At 38.8% G+C, this 21,894-nt stretch overlaps 1 protein-coding gene across 1 annotated transcript in view; it reads right to left on the bottom strand.

The window, feature by feature from the left end:
* The window catches only part of LOC126235919 (proton-coupled folate transporter-like), a 178,900-nt gene that overhangs the window by 16,247 nt on the left and 140,759 nt on the right, over nt 1-21,894 (bottom strand). Inside the window, exon 8 of the mRNA XM_049944879.1 lies at nt 12,798-12,881. Coding sequence (XP_049800836.1) covers nt 12,798-12,881 — 84 coding nt within the window. The remainder of the gene's footprint in view (nt 1-12,797; nt 12,882-21,894) is intronic.

The raw sequence follows: 21,894 nt of genomic DNA, 5'->3' as shown, positions 1-21,894 counted from the left end.
TTTCCACATAATATTATCTGTCAATGTGAAGTGCCCGCTGATTGTATTGCATCAGAATATTCAAGGACTGAGGAGAAAAGTTAATATACTATCCATTTGCATTGATGGATTGGAGCTGTCAAAACTAGTTGACATAATCTGTTTCCCCAAATGCCATACAACCAATGGTATAGATATGTTAACTGTTCAAAAATTTTAGTGAGCATATCACTTCTGGAGAGCAATTGGAGAAAAGAGGAGCTGCCACATTCATTGGGAATTGCCATAAGTTTAAGAACATAGACATTCATAAATTTTGTGTAGAGCAGCACATGGAGGCATGTGTGACAGAATTATTAGGGTCATCTTTATCACCTTTCTTATATTGGTACTACTTTGCTTATTTTTAATTTTTCTGGAAATATACCTTCTCTGAATGGGCAGATTGCTGTATCGAAAAGAGATTCAATTATTTCATCATTCAGATGCTTTATTAGATAATTTGATACTTCATCATCTCCTACAGACTTCTTGGATTTTAATTTCTGAATTATGTTTATGAATTCAGTTTTTGTTGGTGGCTCCAGAAACACAGAATGGGATGGTTTCCCAAGTGCTCTAGGATGCTTTGATCCCTGATGATTTCTTTCCCATTTAAGTTTTGCACAGCATATATAAAATTGTTGCTGAGCAATTTTTTCCATATGTAACTATTTTGTTCTTGGCTCTCACTGACTTTATAAAATTTCTGTTACTTACACTCTTTTGACTACATCTTTCAGTGTTGATTATGTCCCATGCTATTTTTACTTTTATGTTTTGAATTTTCTATGGTTCCTTTTATTGAACTGTCTTTTTCTTCTCTCATTGCTTGCCTGTACTACTTCTGACACTGTTTATATGACTCTGTGTTCTCTGTTTGTCAGAGCTCCTTCACTTTAGCACTGAGTTCAATTATTTCTTTGGTCATCCATAATAATCCATTGCCTACGGTGACCTTGCTTTTCCTGAAAGGTCATTTTGGGGATCACTGCATAAAAGTGATGCATTAGGATATTAATCAAAGTATCATACTTTTCATTTGTGCTTTGTGTTTGCATTGTTTCAGTTTGATCTTTTTTCCTCAGTGTTTTTTGATGTTTTGTATATTGATATATCTGACTTCTCTCTTGTCTTGCTTTATTTTTGTTTGTGAGGTCTTTACACAATATACTCGTCCATCCTTACACAACTGCTGCTCTCAATCCCTTACCTCATGGCTCATACCCCTATAATAGACCTAGATGTATGGTAAGACCCATCCCATACTTCCTCCTACCACCACCTACTCCAGTTCAGTCACTAACATCACCTATCCCATCAAAGGCAGGGCTACCTGTGAAACCAGTCATTTGATTTACAAGCTACGCTGCAACCACTGAGCTGTATTCTATGTAGGCATGACTACCAACAAGCTGTCTGTCCGCATGAATGGCCACCGACAAACTGTGGCCAAGAAACAACTGGATCACCCTGTAGCTGAACATGCTGCCAAACATGATATCCTTCATTTCAATGACTGCTTCGCAGCCTGTACAATATGGATCCTTCCCACCAACACCAGCTTTTCTGAATTGTGCAGGTGGGAACTTTCCAAACTGCAACACTTCACTGTCCACTACCCCGGTGCTGCTGCTCACAATGTGGTTTCAGTTGCCTGAGATTGCAGTCGTGTGTGTGAGTTGCATATGTATGTGTGTGTGTGTGTGTGTGTGTGTGTGTGTGTGTGTGTGTGTGTGTGTGTGTGTGTTGTTTGAGCTCTCATTTTTGTAGATACAAAATATTCACCCATTCACTCTTTGCAGAACTCTTGCTTTGCATTCACTGTTTAAGCATTAGTGATAGTATTTTCAGTGATGTCTGCCTCTGATCAGTCGCTCTCATAGGTGCATTTATTATTATTTTTGTATTACACTATAATAATGTTCCTTTCAATTCTTGTTTTGGTTTTGATTCTTTACCCATATCTATGTTGTAGCCTCCACATATTACAACATCCTTAATTTTAAACATCAGTAATAATTTTGCTAGTGCTTTCAGGAATGTTGCAATATTGTCACATGCAGACCTGTATAAACAGAAAATTCTTAGATCTTTACTCATTATGCCAGTAATTTCAGAATCTTTTTCAATGTATGCTGGAAAGTTAATACATTTAGAGTATCCAGTATCTTGTAGATCATCAATTTTCTTCTTGTATATAGCAACACCACCGCCTTTATGTTTTGATCTACAGAAATAATTAATCAGATCATAGTCTCATAATAATGGATTGCAAAGTTCTTCTCCATTTAGTCCATGCTCACTAAGACACAATACATCTGAGTCTACTTCTAGTTTTTTTATTGCCTCGGTCTGAATGTTTTGGTACAAGACTTTAATGTTAGTTTCCTTTCTATGACTCCTGAGTTGTTGAAAATCTGTTGTGATTGATTTTTTTTTCGCGGGGGGGGGGGGGGGGGGGGGGAGGCGGGGTTTTAGGAGTACCTAAATCAGGATGGCCGGATGCAGGTTTGACAATGACATGTGATCACATTATATTCATTACTATTTATCTTGTCTCCCTTCTGTTTCATTTCTGTTGGATAAAAAATATTTTGCTAAGTAGTGGGGAATTGCTCATATTCTGCAAAGTTCACGTTGATTTCATTTCAATTTGTGCAATTTTTTAAAATGCTGATTGCTCATTTCTCATAATTTTGTGTATTTCATATTATTTTTGTGGTGTTGTGCATGATGGTTAAATTATTACATTTAATGCTGCACAAGCTGGCTCTTCTGTTGACACATTGTGATTTCCTTTGTCTTCTTCTTTTTTATTTATTTATTTTTTAAACACACACACACACACACACACACACACACACACACACACACACACACACAAACACACAAACGCACACACACACAGTGTGAGCTTCCAATATTACAGTTAATGTTGCATCTGCTTCTTCTGTTGTAGAATCACAGTGATCTTTCTCTTTTTTGAGTGTAATGGTCCATTTACCACATCTTCCTGGTTGTTTGGCTTTGTATGAGATTTGTCTTCTTCTGTCACTATGTTTTTTCCTGTGTTATTTTGCATTACTGTGGTCTGCAATTTGGTTGTTATTGTGTGTAATTTCCTCTTTTGTGTTCTGTGTTTCCGATTTACACATTTACAGCATTTCTGAAAGTAGAGGTCTTATTCTTATTTATACTGTCATGTGCTCCAGCAGACACTATTAGTGCATATTCTTTTTGCAAGTGTTAGACTTTATTATGACTATCAATAGTAACTTAATTAAACAGTGCACCTGGTTTATGAAAGGACATTAAAAAGAGTGTGTCTTGTGATAACTCATTTAAAATGCATGATTAGTTTCTGCCATGTTCGTCAGTTAGAATGAGAACACTAGTTTCTTGTGCTGCTGCTGTTCAGTGATTCTTGGTGTCATTACTTGCTAATCCCATGCATGTTTGCACTATATTTATGTATGCTGCGGCATCTAACATGTCACATTTGTTGGAACATGCACCACAAAACATAGCAATTTGGAATCTAATTCATTTGTTATATTTTCTGCCCCCAAAAAGTATAATAAAATGTTTTCACTTTCTTATTCTGCACCTAATGCATGTGCACATGTAATATATCCTATGTACAGGAATATTTAAAATAGATGTTTGTGTAAAATCTCTTTGAGACTTACATTTCAGTGGTTTATATTTATGTTCCTGATTATAATGACCACTGTTGCTCACACCTGCAGATATTACCTCTCTATTAACCTGCACATGTTCCCTGGATGGTACTAAATGAGCAAAAGCTATCAAAATGATGCTGAACACTCTTAAATGACCTCTCAGGTAGAACTGACAAATGAGAGACAACCAAAAGGGCCCTTCTCAGGACCCTCAAGTTCGTAAGATTGGACCTTCATTATCAATTTACCAACTGAACATAGAAAGCATAAGCAGAGCAAAGATCGAATGTTTATCCAGAACACTGGAAGTACATTAAACTGATATCATCTTACTCCAAGAAGTCCATGTAGAAGACAATGTACAACTTCACATCAGAGGAAGGATTCTGGGGTTTAAGCTTGTAACTGTTAACAGTCATCTTAAGTGTGGATTGAACAATGGAAAATCCAGGATGGAATGCAACAATATTATGAAAAGGAAAGTTGCTACTCACCATATAGTGGAGATGCTGAGTTGCAGATAGGCGCAACTAAAAGACTGTCACAAATAAAGCTTTTGGGCAGTAAAGCCTTTGTCAAAAATAGACGACAGGACAGACAGACACACACACACACACACACACACACACACACACACACACACACACACACAAATGCAACTGACTCACACGACTGCTGTCTCAGTCAACTGTGAGCAGCAGCACCAGTGCATGATGGGAGTGGTGAGTGGGTGGGGATAAGGAGGAGGCTGGGATGGGGAGGGATAATAGGGTATAGTTATTGGATAGTGAAGTGGTGCTGGGGAACAAACAGGAATGAGGTGAAGAGTGGGTAGGGCAGCTGTGTGCAGTTGGGAGGTTAGACCAGGGGAGAGATGGGGAGGAGGGGGCAGCAGAAAAGGTAAGAAGTAAAGTAAAAATATTGGATGCAATGGTGGAATGAGGGCTGTGTAGTGCTGGAATGGGAACAGGGAGGGGGCAGGATGGGTGAGGAGAATGACTAACGAAGGTTGGGGCCAGGAGGGTTATGGGAACGTAGGATATATTGCAGGGTAAGTTCCCAGCTGTGAAATTCAGAAAAGCTGGAGTTGGTTGGAAGAATCCTTATGGCACAGGCTGTGAAACAGTCACTGAAATGAAGGATGTCATGTTTGGCAGCATGCTCAGCAACAGGTCGATCCACCTTTTTCTTGACCACAGTTTGTCAGTGGCCATTCATGCAACAGACAGCTTTTTGGTTGTCATGTCCACATAGAATACAGCACAGTGGTTGTAGCTTAGCTTGTATATTACATGACTGGTTTCACAGGTAGCCCTGCCTTTGGTGGGGTAGGTGATGTTTGTGACCGGACTGGAGTAGGTGGTGGTGGGAGGATGTATGGGGCAGGTCTTGCATCTAGGTCTATTGCAGGGGTATGAGCCGTGAGATAAGGGGTTGGGAGCAGGAGCTGTGTAGGGAGGGACAAGTGTATCGTGTAGGTTCAGTGGATGGTGGAATACCACTGTGGGAGGGGTGGGAAGGATAGTTGGCAGGACATTTCTCATTTCGGGGAATGACGAGAGCTAGTCAAAACTGGCAGAGAATGTAATACAGTTGCTCCAGTCCTAGGTAGTACTGAGTTATGAGGGAAATGCTCCTCTGTGGCTGGACAGTGGGACTTTGGGAAGGGTTGGAGACTGGAAAAGTAAGGCACGGGATATTTGTTTGTACAAGGTTGGGAGGATAATTACAGTCTGTGAAGGCTTCAGTGAGACCCTCGGTATATTTTGAGAGGGATCGCTTGTCACTATGGGAAGTATTTTCTACCATGCACTTCACAATTGTTTGAAGGATATGTATGTATACTGGGTGTCCCAGTATGAATGGTCAGCATTCAGGGATATAACAGAAATGATGATTTGAAGCAAAGAAGTTTAGTAAACATCGGATCTAAAAAGCATATCTTAACTACAATGATTGCATGTTAAACTTGGCTACTGTGAGATACATCTCTTCCACTGAACATATCTCTTAAGGTATGCATTTTTAAGTCCATGTTTACTAGGCTTCTCTGATTCACATGATAGTTCCTCTCATGTTCCTGAATACTGACCAGTCCTCCTAGGACACACTGTATAGATATAGACGTAGAAGAGTGTTGTAAGTGTTGACTCACTGGACTGTCTGCTGTTCAGGTTGGTGATCAACCCATTCATATTTATTATTACACAAAGTTATTCATCAAGATGGTTACTTTAAGGTTCTTAGTACTTGCATGGTGTGCATGTGTTATGGGACTTGAAGACCAACTTAGTGACTATGTACTTATCACATATTCTCCTGAAAGATAATTTTGAAGTTCTCTATAACTTCAGTGACAATGTTGGTTTGTCTTAATATCCAATTTAAAACATACAGAAACAGTGCTCATCAGATATACCTCTGGAGGGGTAAAAAAAGAGTACTGAATTGCTTAGTCATACTTGTTAATAATACTCCAGCAGTGCTTAATACTGAGTTCGTAAATGCAAAAGTAAAAGCCTGTTACTTATTATTTACCAATATGTATGTTAATGGTCTAAGTGTTTCCAGAAATGTGAATCACTGACATACCGTATTGTTTCTGCGGAGCTATTGATGACAATCTCTTATCATTGAAATAAGTATTTAGTGTGAGTGCAATAGGATTCATCAAGTCAGGTGCATCATTTGTTGGAATTGGTGAACTCATATAACCAACAGAAATAGAAAAGCTATCCTCCAGTGATTTCATTGCACTGCTTGGTGGCTTTAATGGTGTTTACAAAAAATTACTTGCAATAGTGACATTAAGTCACACAGGACGAATGTTACCATATGGCAAACCAATAGGACTACTGTGCAGTTATTGTATTGGTTACTAAATAAGAAGCTAGATAAACCAATGACTTTATTTGACATATTTCTTGTAGAATCCCTCTTCAGATTACCATGAAGATCTACGTGACCAAATATATAAAGACACTATGTAACAAACAAAGCTGTCATGGTAGACTAGCATGCCATGCCATGACAGCTTTGCTTGTTACATACTGTTTTTATATATATGATCACCAAGATGTTCATGACAATATTGTCACACAGAAGAAGATGTAATTAGATGAATGATAAACTCTAACTTCACTTAACAAAGGTTTATCCAGCACCTGCACATACAAGAGCGCAGAGCGAACTGCCTCCAGCCAGAACACATGCAGTATATATACAGCTACAGAACATTCCAGTACAATGATTCTTGACATTTGTGGATACTTTTAGAATGTACTCAAACCGAATGTAGAAATTAAAATTGTACAGTCCAGGTGAGTTTCGACCTCATGATTCTCCATGCAACATTTTAGTATCATAACCACTACACCACTGTGCTACTCAGCTTCTTCTATAACAGTGCTCCCTCCTTAAGAGAACAGCATCTCAGCATTATGTCCTCCTAGTCCGGGAATGAGTCATCGGTCCTGCATACTCCAACTCCTGATGACTGATTCTTGCCCTGGCAGTGATCTTCCTAGAACTTCTTTTGCTGCTATGCTCTTCATCACCTTTCCGCTTGTTGCCTTTCACTGGAGCTCAGAATTTACCCTAGGTGGAAGGATCCTTGTAGGACTTCATACGAAGGATGTGGACCGTATCTCTGATCTTTTGTTGTCTTACGTTAGGGTTGAAATCTTCAACTTCATAAGTAACATCAGACAACTGTCTTACAACCTTATAAGATCCAAAGTAGCGACTGAGGAGCTTCTCAGAGAGACCAACCTTCTGAACAGGAATGAAGATCCAGACAAGGTCACCGGGCTGGTAGACAACAGAGCGGTGGCTTGCGTCATACCTTCAGCGATCATTTTCTTGAGCTTGCAGCATGGGGAGTCAAGCTAACTGCCGAGCTTCCTCAGCTCTGGTTATCACCTGGTCAATGTAGTTATCATCCAAGTCATCAGGTTGTAAAGGAAATACAGTGTTCATGCACCAGGAAAAATGGCGTAAATCCTGTGGTGTCTTGTTTGGCGGTGTTGTAGGCAAACGTCACAAAACGTAGCACCTCACCCCAGTTGCTCTGCTCAACTCTGATGAACATTGATAGCATGTCAACCGAGGTCTTATTAAGCATTCAGTAATCCCATTAGTTTGCAGATGGTAGGCAGTTGTCATGTGATGAGTAATGTTGCACTGACAGTTTATCTCTGTCACAAGATTCTATTGAAAAACTTTCCCTCGATCTGTAATTAATGACCTGGGGGCACCATGTTTGAATTCAATGTCTTCCATGATGAATTTGGCTACCTCGGATGCTTCAACTGTTTTAACAGCTTTTGTAATGGCATAGTGTGCCAGATAATTAGTGCAAACAATAATCCATCTATTGCCACTTGCAGACGTTGGAAATCATCTGAGGAGGTAAATCCCAACATGATGGAAAGGTATTTCAGCTAGTGGAATTGGTATGAGTCGTCCAGGTGGTTTCTGAGGAGCTGCCTTTCTCCTCTGGCACTCTCTACAGTGCGACACATAGTGATGGACACTCCTAAATAGACCTGGCCAGAGAAATCTCTTGCGGATTCTATCATAGGTCTTAGTAAATCCTAAATGTTTGGCCTCAGGTGTGTCATGGAATTTCTGTAGAACATCTAAGTGCATGTGTTTAGGAATCACTGGTAGCCACTTCTTTCCAAATGGATCAAAGTTTTTCTTGCAAAGTAATCCATTAACTACCTTAAATTGTCCTTTCACATCCTCTCACCGATTTACGGCAAGCATAATTTGAGATACCTTGGCGTCCTTCTTCTGCTCAGCAGAGAGCTCCTGGAGTGCAATGAGACAGTCACTATCTTCATCAAAGTCTTGATGGTCTTGCACAGGGTTTCTTGAGAGACAGTTGGCATCTTTGTGTTTTCTTCCATTTTTGTACACTATAGTAATGTCATACTCTTGAAGATGTAGTGCCCACCTGGCAAGTCATCCTGTTGGATCCTTAAGACCTGTCAGCCAACAAAGTGAATGATGGTCTGTAACAACTGTGAATGGCCTTCCATAGAGATACTGAGGAAATTTGCACATGGTCCAGATCACAGCAAGACATTCTCTTTCTGTAGTTGGGTAGTTTCTCTCAGCTTTTGTAAGTGTCCTAGAAGCATAGGCTATAACCTTCTATTTTACATCCGAAATTTGCACCAGAACAGCACCACTGGCATCTGTGTGTAGTTCTGTAGGCACTCTCTCATCATACAGACCAGGTCAGTTGTCAGAGATTTTCTTAGCACATTGAAAGAATATTGCTGAGAACCACCCCAGATAAATTTAGCATCAGCATTTAATGACTCTTTGAGTGGCCTGGCTTTGATATAAAAGTCTTTGATAAAACAACGGTAATAAGAACATAATCTGAGGAAGCTTCTCACATCTCTAATACTCTTAGGAATAGGAGATTCCATTATAGATCTCACCTTCTCTGGGTCTGGCAGCACACTTTTGTTTGACAGAAGGTGTCCAAGTACTTTAATTTCTTTTTCTCCAAAGAGACACTTTCTCGGATTAAGTTTCAGTCCACCTTGTTGGAGACACTTAAGAACAACCCTCAGTCATTTTATATGTTCATCAAATGTCTCTGAGAACAGTATAATGCCATCTAAATAACAAAGACACATCTTACACTTCAGGTGACGTACAATATTATCCATCATCCATTCTAAAGCTGCTGGTGCATTACACAAACCAAATGGCATTTCCTTAAACTCATACAGACTTTCAGGGGTGATGAATGAAGTTTTTTCACGATCATATACTTTGATTTGTCAGTATCCCAAGTACATGTCCATGGTTGGCAAAAACTTATCCCCCTTCAGACAATCTAGTGAATTGTCAATTTGTGGAAGAGGGTAAACATCAATTTTAGTAATCTTATTAAGCTTCCTGTAATCAACACAAAAGCGCCAACTGCCATCCTTCTTCCTGATGAGGACCACTGGTGATCTGGTGATGACCATGGGCTCTGTGAAGGCTGAATGATGCCATTCTTCATCATTTTCTCTACCTCCTTGCAAATTATTTGACGTTCCGTTGCTGACACATGATACGGTCTCTGGCTTATCGGTTGATGGTCTCCAGAGCTAATCCAGTGCTTCACCATCGATTTATCTAATTTGCTCTTCACCTGTGGATTGAAGCAATCAGAGAACTCTTGAAGAATGGCAAGTAGCTTCTTCTGTTGTTCCTTAGTGAAAGCTGGTGATAGTCAAGCTAGAAGATCTTGTCTCATAGTGGTAGCACTAATTTCTCCCACAGACTCGGCATGGGAGGTTTCTATGATGCTCAGCTGTTCTTCAATTAACGTCTCAATGTTTGCTATGCACATGCATCTTAGAAGGATCTGCGGTTCTCGGTTAACTATCCACAATTCACTGAATCTGTTCTTAAATGAGATGACAGAGTCTGGGATGACCAAGTTATTCTTCAGTGGTATGCTTCCCTTACATTCCACTACAAGATCCATGGGTTGATGCATAGCATGACACATGACAGCTACTTTTCTAGTGCTGAATGCAGGAATGATCACTTCATCCAGCACACATAGTCTCCACACATGCGGATGTGCATCTTCCTGTCCACAGTATCTCATCTTGTCTCGCACAATCTTTGAGCAACCACAATCTATAATTGCCTGAGAAGCTTTCAAAAAGTCCCATCTGAGAATGATGTCATGACTACACTCTTGTAAGACGATGAATTCTAAGGGCTGTGTACGGGCCACTTATACCCACACGAATGGTAGATCTTCCTATACGTTTTACATACTTCCCATCAATCACCTTCAGCAGAGATGTTTCGTTGTTGATGAATATGGTTTTCTGCAACTGGTGACAGTACTTCTCCAAAATGACTGAATATGATGTTCCAGAGTCCACAAGAGCTTGGGCTGGTCTGCCATCCATGAGGATATTGATGTAGTTTCCTATCATTTTTGTAGTGATCAACGGCGTAGGATTTTTCTCTTTGGCAGCCTTACCTCCAAGGAAGGTCGCACCCTTTAGTTTTCCAGGTTGCGGCAGCTTGGTGATTGGCTGGAGCTTCTAAACAGAGGTGGAGACCTTGATTGGTGTGTTGGGGAGCGTCCTCTCCAGTGGCTAGCTTGTGGCGATGGTGACCTACGTCGTCCTGCACCCACATCTTCTTGTTCATCTTCATTGCCCCGGAGTTGGCATTGGCTAAGATCAGTCTGCTGTCTTCTGGCATGGGCATCATCAAATATTCACCACCTTTCTTGACAATAGCACACCACATGTCCCGGTCATCCACAGTGGAAACATACTGGTTGGCTATCTTGGGTCCTCCAGACGTGTCTTCATTGGTGCCCAAACAGGTTCCTCATGTGGTATTGTAGGAACATAACTCCACCTGGGTGTTGACTTTTTTACCATTTTAAAGGGAAATGAAGGATGAGAGATTGGGTTCAATGTCTGTTCCTTTTCATCCCTTATGACCTCTTGAAGTGTCTCGGTTTCTTGCTCGCCGTGCAATCCAAGTGCCTTCTGAACTTCCTCTCTCACTATCTGATGAAGAAAACTTGTGAAATCACTTGCTTCCTCCACAAGAGACAGTGATATGGTGTTTGTAAGCCATTCAAGCTTCTTGTATGTAATTCTTTTTTGATGCATTGTCTCGATATACTTGTACCATTTTATGAAGTCGTCTGCTGTTGAAACTTCCTTCAGGAGTAGGGCTTGATATATGTCCTCAGCAACACCCTTCATGAGATGTGCAACCTTATCTTCCTCCATCATTCTAGGATCCACTATTTTACACAGCTCCAACACGTCTTGAATGTAGGATGCTGTAGTTTCTCCTGGAAGCTGTGCCCTGCATTTTAATTTATCTTCAGCCTTGCACTTCTGTCGTGTCTCGCCAAAATACTTGTGCGGTTCCACCTGGAATACTTCCCAGCTTGTGAACTTCTCCTCACTGTTCTCATACCATAGCTTGGCAGTGCCCTCCAAGTAGAAAAATATGTTAGCCAAACACATGGTGTTATCCCATTTGTTAAATTTGGCTATACGCTCATATACCTTCAGCCGCTTGTTTGGATCTTGGCCATCATCACCAGAGAACCTGGAAGGATGTCTCATGTTGTGACACACAGTTGCTGTCATTGTAACATCCTCTTCTTCTTTTGTCTCTGGTAGGTTGCGATCTGTTGAATATGGCTGGAACGTGATTTACTCGCCACATAAATGGCGACTTTGTTGTGGGCTGATGGGAGCTGCTGTGTCGTCAATAATGTGCACTATCACAAGTTCCAATATCCAGCACCTCCACCAGAATAATGTCACATTTGAAGAAGGTGTAATTACATGAATGACGAACACTAACTTCACTTGTCGAAGGTTTATTCAGCACTTGCACATACAAGAGCGCAGAGCGAACTGCCTCTGGCCAGAACATGTATGGTATATATACAGCTTAGAACATTCCAGTACAATGATTCTTGATATTTGTACTTCTAGAATGTAATCGAACAGAATACAGAAATTAAAATTGTACTGTCCAGGTGAGTTTTGAACTCATGACCCTCCATGCAACAGTTCAGTGTCATAACCACTATGCCATGGTGCTACTCAGCTACTCATGTCATGATATGAAGATAGGTACTACCTGAAATGTGTCAAATAATGTCACTGGTTTATCAGCTGGTGGTTTCTTATTTAGTGACCAGTACAGTAATTGTGCAGTACTCGTTTTGATTTACAAAAAATTAGACTTTTATAACCTCTGGTATTATAAAAATATATGAATTTTGTAACTCTTACTAAAATTATTCTTGAAACAAGAAAAAATGCAGAAAATGAATACTGTCAAAATTATGTAATACTGTACTTTAAAAGAGTTACTGTAATGGATGTGGGCTGCAATGGCCATAGATTTCTCACTGCACAAGATTAATTTAAAATATATGAGAAATCAGTTAGTAACAAAGAAAGTGTTCAGTAACACAGAAGACAAATTTTGTGAGAACATTTCATTAAGAATGATGTTAAACTGCCATGAACAACAAAATGAAGAATGACAACAAAACATGAAGAGACTTACCAATTTCGTCTTTGGGGACCATCCTGGCTATCATTGTTCTGGCTAACACCCACACCATTCCACCAAGAGCTGCAATAGCCCCACCTGCAAACACAGTTTGAATGACTAAAAATGGTAGTTTCTATCGATACAGAAATTAAGAAAGATATCCTTTATTCTTTGCAGGGTATGTGCTACACTCATGTAAGACAAACTAAATTTGTATGCCACAGTCTGTACATTGCCATTTACATCAACTGAGCACATTTCATAGACAAAGCTTCAGTTTGCTACAGACTCTTGCTGTTGTCTTTCAAACTCCACAATGACTATCTCACTATGCTGTAACACTAGCATCTTTGAGAGAAAGCACACAGTGGGGAGTCTGGGATATGATCAGCTTATAACTTGATATGTTTTCTGGCTACATCATAGGCAGACAAAAAGTTAGACATAAGTAGTGTTCTGCAGGGAGGAGCTTTCAGGTTAGTATGGTGGCTGGGAGTTCCACTGGCAAAGACTGAGAGGTCAGTGGAGGATTCTCATTTCTAATATTCCTAATATTAAAAAAATATTTCTAATATTAAATATTAAACTGTGTAGTCAAGCACGATCAGTCATGTACTGGATAACAACAGAGCACCATAGCTATTATTTCAACAACCAAAATTACAATACATTCTTCAGTGCTTGCATATTGAGTAATTTTTAAGCATTTTATTATGTAAATTATTTCAAACCAGAAGAGGCCTCCATATTCAACCAATAAAAGGAAGCAGTATGGCGTTTTTATGTTGATTATTTCATTTAATTTCACAAAAAAGTTATTGTTTTGCTGTAAGCATGTGGGAACTAGATTCATATGTATTTATTTAAGTTGAAGCATTGATTTAAAGAATATTGTGTTTAGTATTGTTGAAAATGTTAGCAAGTAAGATTTTATTTAAAATATGTCTAGTAGATAGGATTTTCAGTATTAAAATGGTAGTCCATTTTGTGCATTTTATGATGTTTAACAAAGTTGTGCTTTTGATGAGAGTATCTCAAGTCTTCATTGGTGGGAGCAGTAGGCCACTGGAGAATGCTAGGAAATGGAACTGATCATGGGCATAAAGAAGAAGTGAGAAGAACATTCGTGTATGGGCCATGAGAAAAGACAGTAGCAAAGTTTTAATTCAATGTTGTGCTGTGTCATGTATTGTTGTTTTTCTGACATGTTTCACATCCTGGAGGACCTCCTCACTACGGATCAATTGGAATGAAAGTAAATCTAATCTAATCTAACAGGACATATCTTCCTCCACAGTCCCTCTAACCATATCCTCCTCCCTCTCTCTCTTTCCATCTCTCTGCCTCCCCCTCTTCCTTTTCCACCTGTCCAACACACCTCTGCACCTTCCATCTCCCTCCTGCATCTTCCCTTCATTCCCTCTCTCTGTCCATTTACTCCTCCCTCTCAATCTGTCCATCCCCTCCTCTATCCATCTCAGCTTGCCCCATCCATGATTAACAGCATGTGTAGCCCCTGCAATACAGTTCAATAAATACTACTCCCACACCACTCCTGTCATGCAAGGCAGGCTATACATCAGGGGCCTGAAAACTATTTATTTGACTTTGGTGTACAAGTCTCCGTGCAAAGCAGGTAGATAAAGCAGGTAGTTACTATTCCAGTACAACTTGTCTGTCATTTAACACAGCCTACATGTCGGGGCCTGGAAAATTGTTTCTCATCCTTGACATGTAGGCTGCCTTGCAAAGCTGGTTGATTTGGCAGGCTGATGTTGTTTCCACACAACATGCATATTGCACAAGACAGCCTATATGCCCGGGGCTCAACGAAACTTGTTTTTACCCCTATCTCTGCTCCTATTGGAGCTAGGAGGTTATATATTCCACAGCGTTCATACTTGCGAGTCCTGTTGTTTGTTGTTTCTGTGTCAAATTGAGTTGAAATCAATCCATAAACAGATAACTTTGTTTAACATATCTTAGGATCACCATTTCTGAATAACATTGCTTCATTTCTGAATAAGCTACTGGAATTGTGCAACACATGCTATCGCCTACACTAATTTGCAAATATTTTCCATTTTATCATTTCTGATCATTGCTCATAACTGCAGTTTATTATTATCAATTGATTCACATGACTTTCCTGTGTGTAATTTATAAGACTGTAAGATCACAATTTAACACATATTATTTACCTATTGGGCATAAAACAGACATTTACGGCTTGACCTTAGTGAGCCACATTTTCAATTAGAGCTGCATACAGTCCAATACTTATTCTAATTGCTAACTCACACTCCACTGCCTGTGTAGGAAGAGTAATGAACTCAGTAAATTGCAAGCTTAGAAAGAAATTTTTTACTTGTTGAAGAGTACACATGGATTAATACGTGACAAGCTGAAAGAGTATGTCAAACCAGAATTTGAGTCCAGATCGCTGCTTTTTCCAGTTACTGTGTTGTCTCTTAAGCCACTGGAGTATGCCTTACAAGATGACCCAAAGCTTCAAACTGTCAAAGGCTCCTCTACTTTCTGACCACACACAGTTTTAACTTATTGCATGTAAAAAAAAAAAAAAAAACGGGATAAAAGGACAAAAATTGAAAGAGTGAGGTGTTCACAATTTTTTTGTTTTGAGAGGCACTCCTAGATAAATTTCATCCTGTAATGACTTCATACAGCATGGTTACCATAGCTAATTTGTTCTCCAGTTAATTAGAGATAGCTGCAAAATTGCAAAAATAGTTCTACTGTTGGTATCACTTGATCACTTGTAAATTGATAAACCATACCATTAGTGATAGCTGTGAAATCAGAGTAATAGTCCCACAACTGGAATCTTATCTTATTCCAATAAACAAACTCCAGGGTGTAGTTAAGAATAATAATGGGCTCCATTTCACCACTAAACAATCTGAGGAATTCTGTACGAAAAATGATAATTAGCATGTGATGTCTATTCTGTTCCATATAAAGGAAGCAAATAGGCAGAATGGACAGCATAAACATTTAAACAGCACTGGATAAAACCCTGTGGAAATGAGGTTAAACAGTACATTCATGATGAGGTCAGCAGAGGTAGAGCACACACTCAGAAAGGAACAAAAGGAGTCAGATTCTTTACAACAAAAACATCCTGTGATTCCCCTTAATCCAGTTAGAATAACAGCTGAAAACAGAAATTAGGATAGTCTACTTTGCTAACCAATGTGCCATCTTGTTTGGATGTTGAGGAGTTCCCAATGCAGGTAGCACTGAATCATTTCCTTAGTATATATTACACCATGTCACTGAAAGACAAGAAAAGGTCTGCAGATATACTCTGCAAAAGACAATCACAGTGGAGCTCACTATGGCCACATAACGTACACTGTCAGCATCAAGGATGACATCCTTCTTTGGCTGTACCTTACATGACTGCTTTCCACTGGGACCACCCCAGCAATGACTCAGCTTATGAGGCAACATCTCCATCCACACTGGTATCTCTGTCAAGGACAGTCGTACAGAAGATAAAAAGCATTGCCTTTATTGAACACTCAATGGCCCACTCCACCACCAGCCCACCAGTCATCAGACCTACACTTCACTACCACGATGAAACTCATAATGCCCTGGAGCTCAGTGATATCAGCCCCACTGAGCACAGCTGGAATATCATATAGATAAATATTTGAGAGGGCAACCCCCCCTCCACCCAAAGAAGTAATGTAATGGGCAAAGCTTTTGTGGTTCTGATGTTAGTAACATAGTTACCATTCCTAAGTTAGTAAGTCAACTGTTATTACTGAAGAAGTCTTAATGCTGCTTTTATCTAGTGATCTCACTTGAAAGAAGGCTACATGAGCCGAGAAGCCCAAACATGATCATCTTCTCTGTTCCACATCAACATGACTTGCCAATCTGGTCACGTGTACATGAAGAAATGTGAAGCTCAAATAAACAGATCCTAAATATGAGCATTGGAACTTTAATAGTGGCAACTATTTACTTACAGCTCGTACAAAATAGAAATGTGTTTCAAAGTTTCACTGACCTTCAAAGTAGTCACCAGCATTGTGTATAACTCATTGCCAGTGATGTGGGACTTTAAGGATACTCTTAGCAGTGCCAGTTGTGTCGACAGTGTGAGTGGCACGGTCTATTTCCCAACAAATTTGTAGCAGTTCTGAAGTAAGTGCCGTGAAGTGTTTCCTTCAGTTTAGAAACTGAGTTGAACTCATGAAGGCTTAAGTCAGGGGAGTAGGTGATATAGCACTTAGCAGCCCCATCAGTCAAACAAATGAAACAGCTTGCACTGTACGCGCTTGAGCATTGTCCTGCAAAATGATGGTCAGAAAGTGTCATCACTTCTGTCTCTAATCTAGTCATAGGTTGTGTTCCAAAAATTAACAGCATAGAGACAGAAGTGATGACACTTTCTGTACGACCTGACCATCATTTTGCAGGACAATGCTCAAGCATGCACAGTGCAAACTGTTACTGATTCGTTTGACTGATGGGGCTGCTAAGTGCTATACCACATACTGCACTACCCTGACTTCAGGCCTTGTAAGTTCAACTCAATTTCTAAATTGAAGGAAACACTTCAAGGCATTCACTTCAGAACTGTTACAAATTTTTTGGGCAATAGACCGTGCTGCTTGAACTGTCAACACAACTGGCACTGCTAAAAGTATCCTACGACTTCCTCATTGCTGGCAACAGGTTATACACAATGCTGGTGACTACTTTGAAGTTCAGTAAAACTTTGAAACACGTATCTATTATGTACGAGCTGTAAATAAATAGTTGCCACTATTAAAGTTCCAACCCTCATATATGCACAAGATCATAAAATGTTGCATTTGTGGACATACGAAGAAGATTCCACACATCCCATGGCTTTCATCTTAATGGACTAGGGAAGGACTTAGTTATAAAACAGTTCCAAAAAGTAGTAGACAGCAAATTGAATATACAGTGTTTTGCTACAGACGCCATCCTTCTCAAGCACAAAAATAACAAATACTTGGGAGAATCAACCACAAAATGTTAGATCAGTGAAACACTGATATTTTTAACAATTACTTCATACGTACTGTCAAAAATGATGTCTCTATGAAACAGGATATACAGCACACATTTCAGTCCAGTAACAAACAGAACTGCAGTATACTACCCACAGTAAGCACATATGACATTCTGCAGCTTACTCATAACCTCAGAAACAGAAAATCAGCTGTATTAGATGAAATTTCTCCATATATATTGAAGAGATGCAAATATGAACCAATGAAACCACTAGTTCATCTAATAAACTGTGTTCTTGAAGACAGTGTGTTCCCTGACTAGTCAAAACTGGCTGTAGTTAAATCAATACACAAAAAGTAGGAAATAAAGCATCTAAAGAACTACAGATCCTTTGCTCTAATATCAGCTTCCAGCAAACTGATAGAGAAAACAATATTAAAAAAATCTTGGAACATCACAACAATACTGACATATTAGGTGATTTACAGCATGGTTTCAGAAGAGGTTGAAGTACCGCCTCATAAACAATACAATTTGTCCATCATGTACTTCAAAAAATAAATGAAAAATCCCAAGCAGCAGGAGTATTCCCAGACCTCTCAAGGGCTTTTGACAGAGTACATCATGACATGCTCTTATCAAAAATTGTGAAGAGTGGTGTCACTGGAAAACTCATTCAACTGCTAGAACCATATTTAAAAGGTAGACGGTAGTGCACAGAGATTGTATACTCTAATGGAGAAACACTGGGGAGGAGAAGGTCAAGTTTTAGAAATAGACATTTCAGTGTTCCTCAAAGCTCCACTTTAGGTCCAATCTTATTTATGCTGTGTAAATGATTTTCCAGGTTCTCTTGACAATAAGCAGTTGATCACTATGCATGCAGATGGTACATCTGGTGCCTGCTGTGCCTTGCTGAAGAGATATACAACTTTATTGGAAAAGCAAGAGCTCACTTTGAAAGAGACAACCTAAAAGTAAACATAGAAAAACTAATATTATAAATTGTAAACCAAGTGGTCCAAACAGACAAAATACTGTGATTGATGAAATTCTACCAAAAACCTGTACAGATTGTAAATCCTTGGGTTTACATGTAGATGATTGACTTTCATTGAAGCACTAAGCTGATTATGTCTGTAAAAAAATAACACACAGTCTATACATATAAAGAAGATTATCACCATATCTTAATTATGAAACACAAGGACCATATTATGGATTAGTGTACCCTTTCTTATCTCATGGAATAGTACTGTGGCGTTGATCATGCCAAACTAACACGAAAAGGGTGAAGTGAACTTTGAGGATCGTAGCAAGAGTAGCAAGACCTTGTGCTTGCAAATCATTATGTAAATAAGTTAGAGGAACTGATAAAGCAGCAGAATTATGACGTTTTGAAAAACGAGTGTAATGAAAACATACTGGCAATTTTCGTTTCAAACAAAACTTCTGCTAGTAGTAAACGAAATCTTTCTGGCGGTATGACATCGTCAGTAAATAAAGTACAAAGAAAAACGGGTAATAAAGACACGGCAGGACGAAATGTGAACTCAAAACATAAGACAAGTGAATCTAAATCATCTGTGTGTTCTAACAAGAGAAATGTTTCTCCAAAGTGTACTATAAAAACGACGCAACGAGGGCACCTGGAGAACAACAAATATCAAGTCTGTGTATTAGGTGATAGTCATGCAAAGGGTGTGGCACAAATAATAAATGATCAGCAGTCACAATTCAGAGTAACAGCCATTGTCAAACCTGGTGCTCCCCTTAATGAAATAGTAAATAATTGTGAAAACTTAGTTAAGACTGGAACATGCTGTGTGCTAATAGGTGGAGCAAATGACATATACAAAAATGAAAGCCAACTAGTGACAAGGGCACTTCAAACAACTCTAAAAAAGCTGTCAGATCTCAAATTTAAAGGTTCTCGTTGTAAGTGTGCCACATAGACATGATCTAATCAAGGAATCATGTGTAAACAAAGAAATAAAGTCAACAAATAATAAATTCAGCAAGATCTGCTGTGCTTTTAAGTGTGCAACTTTTGTGGATGCAAACAGCTCAGTGAGAAATCAGTTCACGAGGCATGGACAGCACAGGAAGTATTATGGAAAAAAGATGATGGGTGAAAAGATACTAGAAGAAATAAGCTGCATAACAGTAGAAAAGTTCCATAAAATCCCACTCCAAATGAGGGCAGAAGCAGAAGAAATGAAAACCTTAACAAGAGCAACATTTGCTGAAGCACTAAAATCATCATCATCTGCTACTGTAAATATTAAAATGTCATCAGCTGCCACAGCTAGTATAAACAATCAATCAGCATCATCCACTTCAAGTAGGAAAAGCAAACAGAAACAAGAAACCTGTGGTATAACAGGATTTTTGATATCCAGCCGTAATGAAAACTCCAAGATAACAGTGTTAAACGAAAGGAGAAATACCACCAGTGCTCACTCCCCTGTTCTAAAGATTATGACTCTAAATGTGCAGTGCCTCAAGAACAAATATTATGAACTTGAAATAGCAGTAAGTAACACCCAACCTGATGTCTTGTGTATTACTGAACATTGGTGTAAGGACCAAGAAATTAGTAGTATTCATATTAATCCATTTAAACTGGCAAATAATTATAGTAGGAAAATTGCAAAAGGTGGTGGAGTCAATATTTACCTTAGACAAGAGTTAGAATTTAAAAAGAGATGTGAAGCAGAGAACTTAAGTATTGAAAAGTTTTTTGAAGCAGGTGCTGTCCAGCTATATGGCCTCATGAAAAAAGTCATAGTCATAACAGTGTATAGGTCACCATGTGGAAACATAGAAGTCTTTTTTGATAAATTAGAATTGTTGCTAAATACTATTTACAAAAAAGAAACTGTGATTATTCTTTGTGGTGATTTCAATATTAATCTTCTAGTTGAAAGTCAACAAAAAAGACAATTTTTGGACATATTAAAGAGTTTCAACATGTCACCACACATAAACAATTCAACTAGAATAACAAACACCTCCAATAGTCTCATAGATAACATTTTCTCAAATATGTCAGAAACTGACAGAGATAACAAACATAGATTTAGGATTGTCTGAGCACAATGCTCTCACCATTGAGATCCCTTTAAGGTCAAAGGAAGATAAAGGTGTAAATAATATTTACAAAAGAAACTTCTCTGTGGACAGCTGTCATCAGTTCATAAGTATCTTAGAAAATGAAAATTGGTTAGATGTTATGAAACAGTCAAGTACAGATGAGGCATATAGTGTATTTGCATTGATTTATATGATGAACTTTGAGATGTGTTTTCCAAAGAAACTGACCAGAATCAAGTCTACTGGATACGTAAAGTCAAGTTCTTGGATGACTCTTGGAATTAAGAAATCATGTGAAAACATGAAAAAACTGAATTCAGAGTTGAGGGAGTGTACAAATATTGATTTTATAGAATATGTAAAGAGTTATAGGAAAATATACCTCAGAGTAATTGCCAATGCAAAGTTATTAAATAATAATATGGAAATAAAACAGTCCAGAAATAAAACTAAAATAGCATGGGAAATTGTGAGAAAAGAAACCGGGGTACCTACCAAAGACAAGGAAATTATTCTAAAAGATGAGGAGAATAAAATGGTAGATAAATATGCCATACCTAATTATATAAATAATTACTTTTTAAATGTACCCCAGACATTAAGCAGGAATCTTGGGGAGCAGATTAAGATGGAAGCACCCAAGGCAGCCAGCAGTATGATGGCAGTTCCAACAAATGAAAAGGAAGTTTTAAAAGTGATTAAAAGTCTGAAGTCCAAGATGTCAGCTGGAGTAGATGAGGTGCCAATAATATTAGTAAAGAAAACAGCTAATCAGATAGCGAAACCATTGGCACACATAGCAAACTTGTCAATGGCTGAGGGCGTGTTTCCACAAAAACTGAAAATTTCTAAAGTCTTTCCCCTGTTGAAAAAGGGTGATAAACTTAAAATAGAAAACTACAGACCTGTCTCACTCCTCCCAACTTTCTCTAAAGTTTTAGAGATACTAATGAAATATAGAGTCACACATTATCTTAATATGCACAATCTGATA

The sequence above is a fragment of the Schistocerca nitens genome, chromosome 1 (genome assembly GCF_023898315.1).
Source record: "Schistocerca nitens isolate TAMUIC-IGC-003100 chromosome 1, iqSchNite1.1, whole genome shotgun sequence".
Taxonomy (NCBI): Eukaryota; Metazoa; Arthropoda; class Insecta; order Orthoptera; family Acrididae; genus Schistocerca; species Schistocerca nitens.
This window is presented reverse-complemented; position numbering and strand designations above follow the sequence as displayed.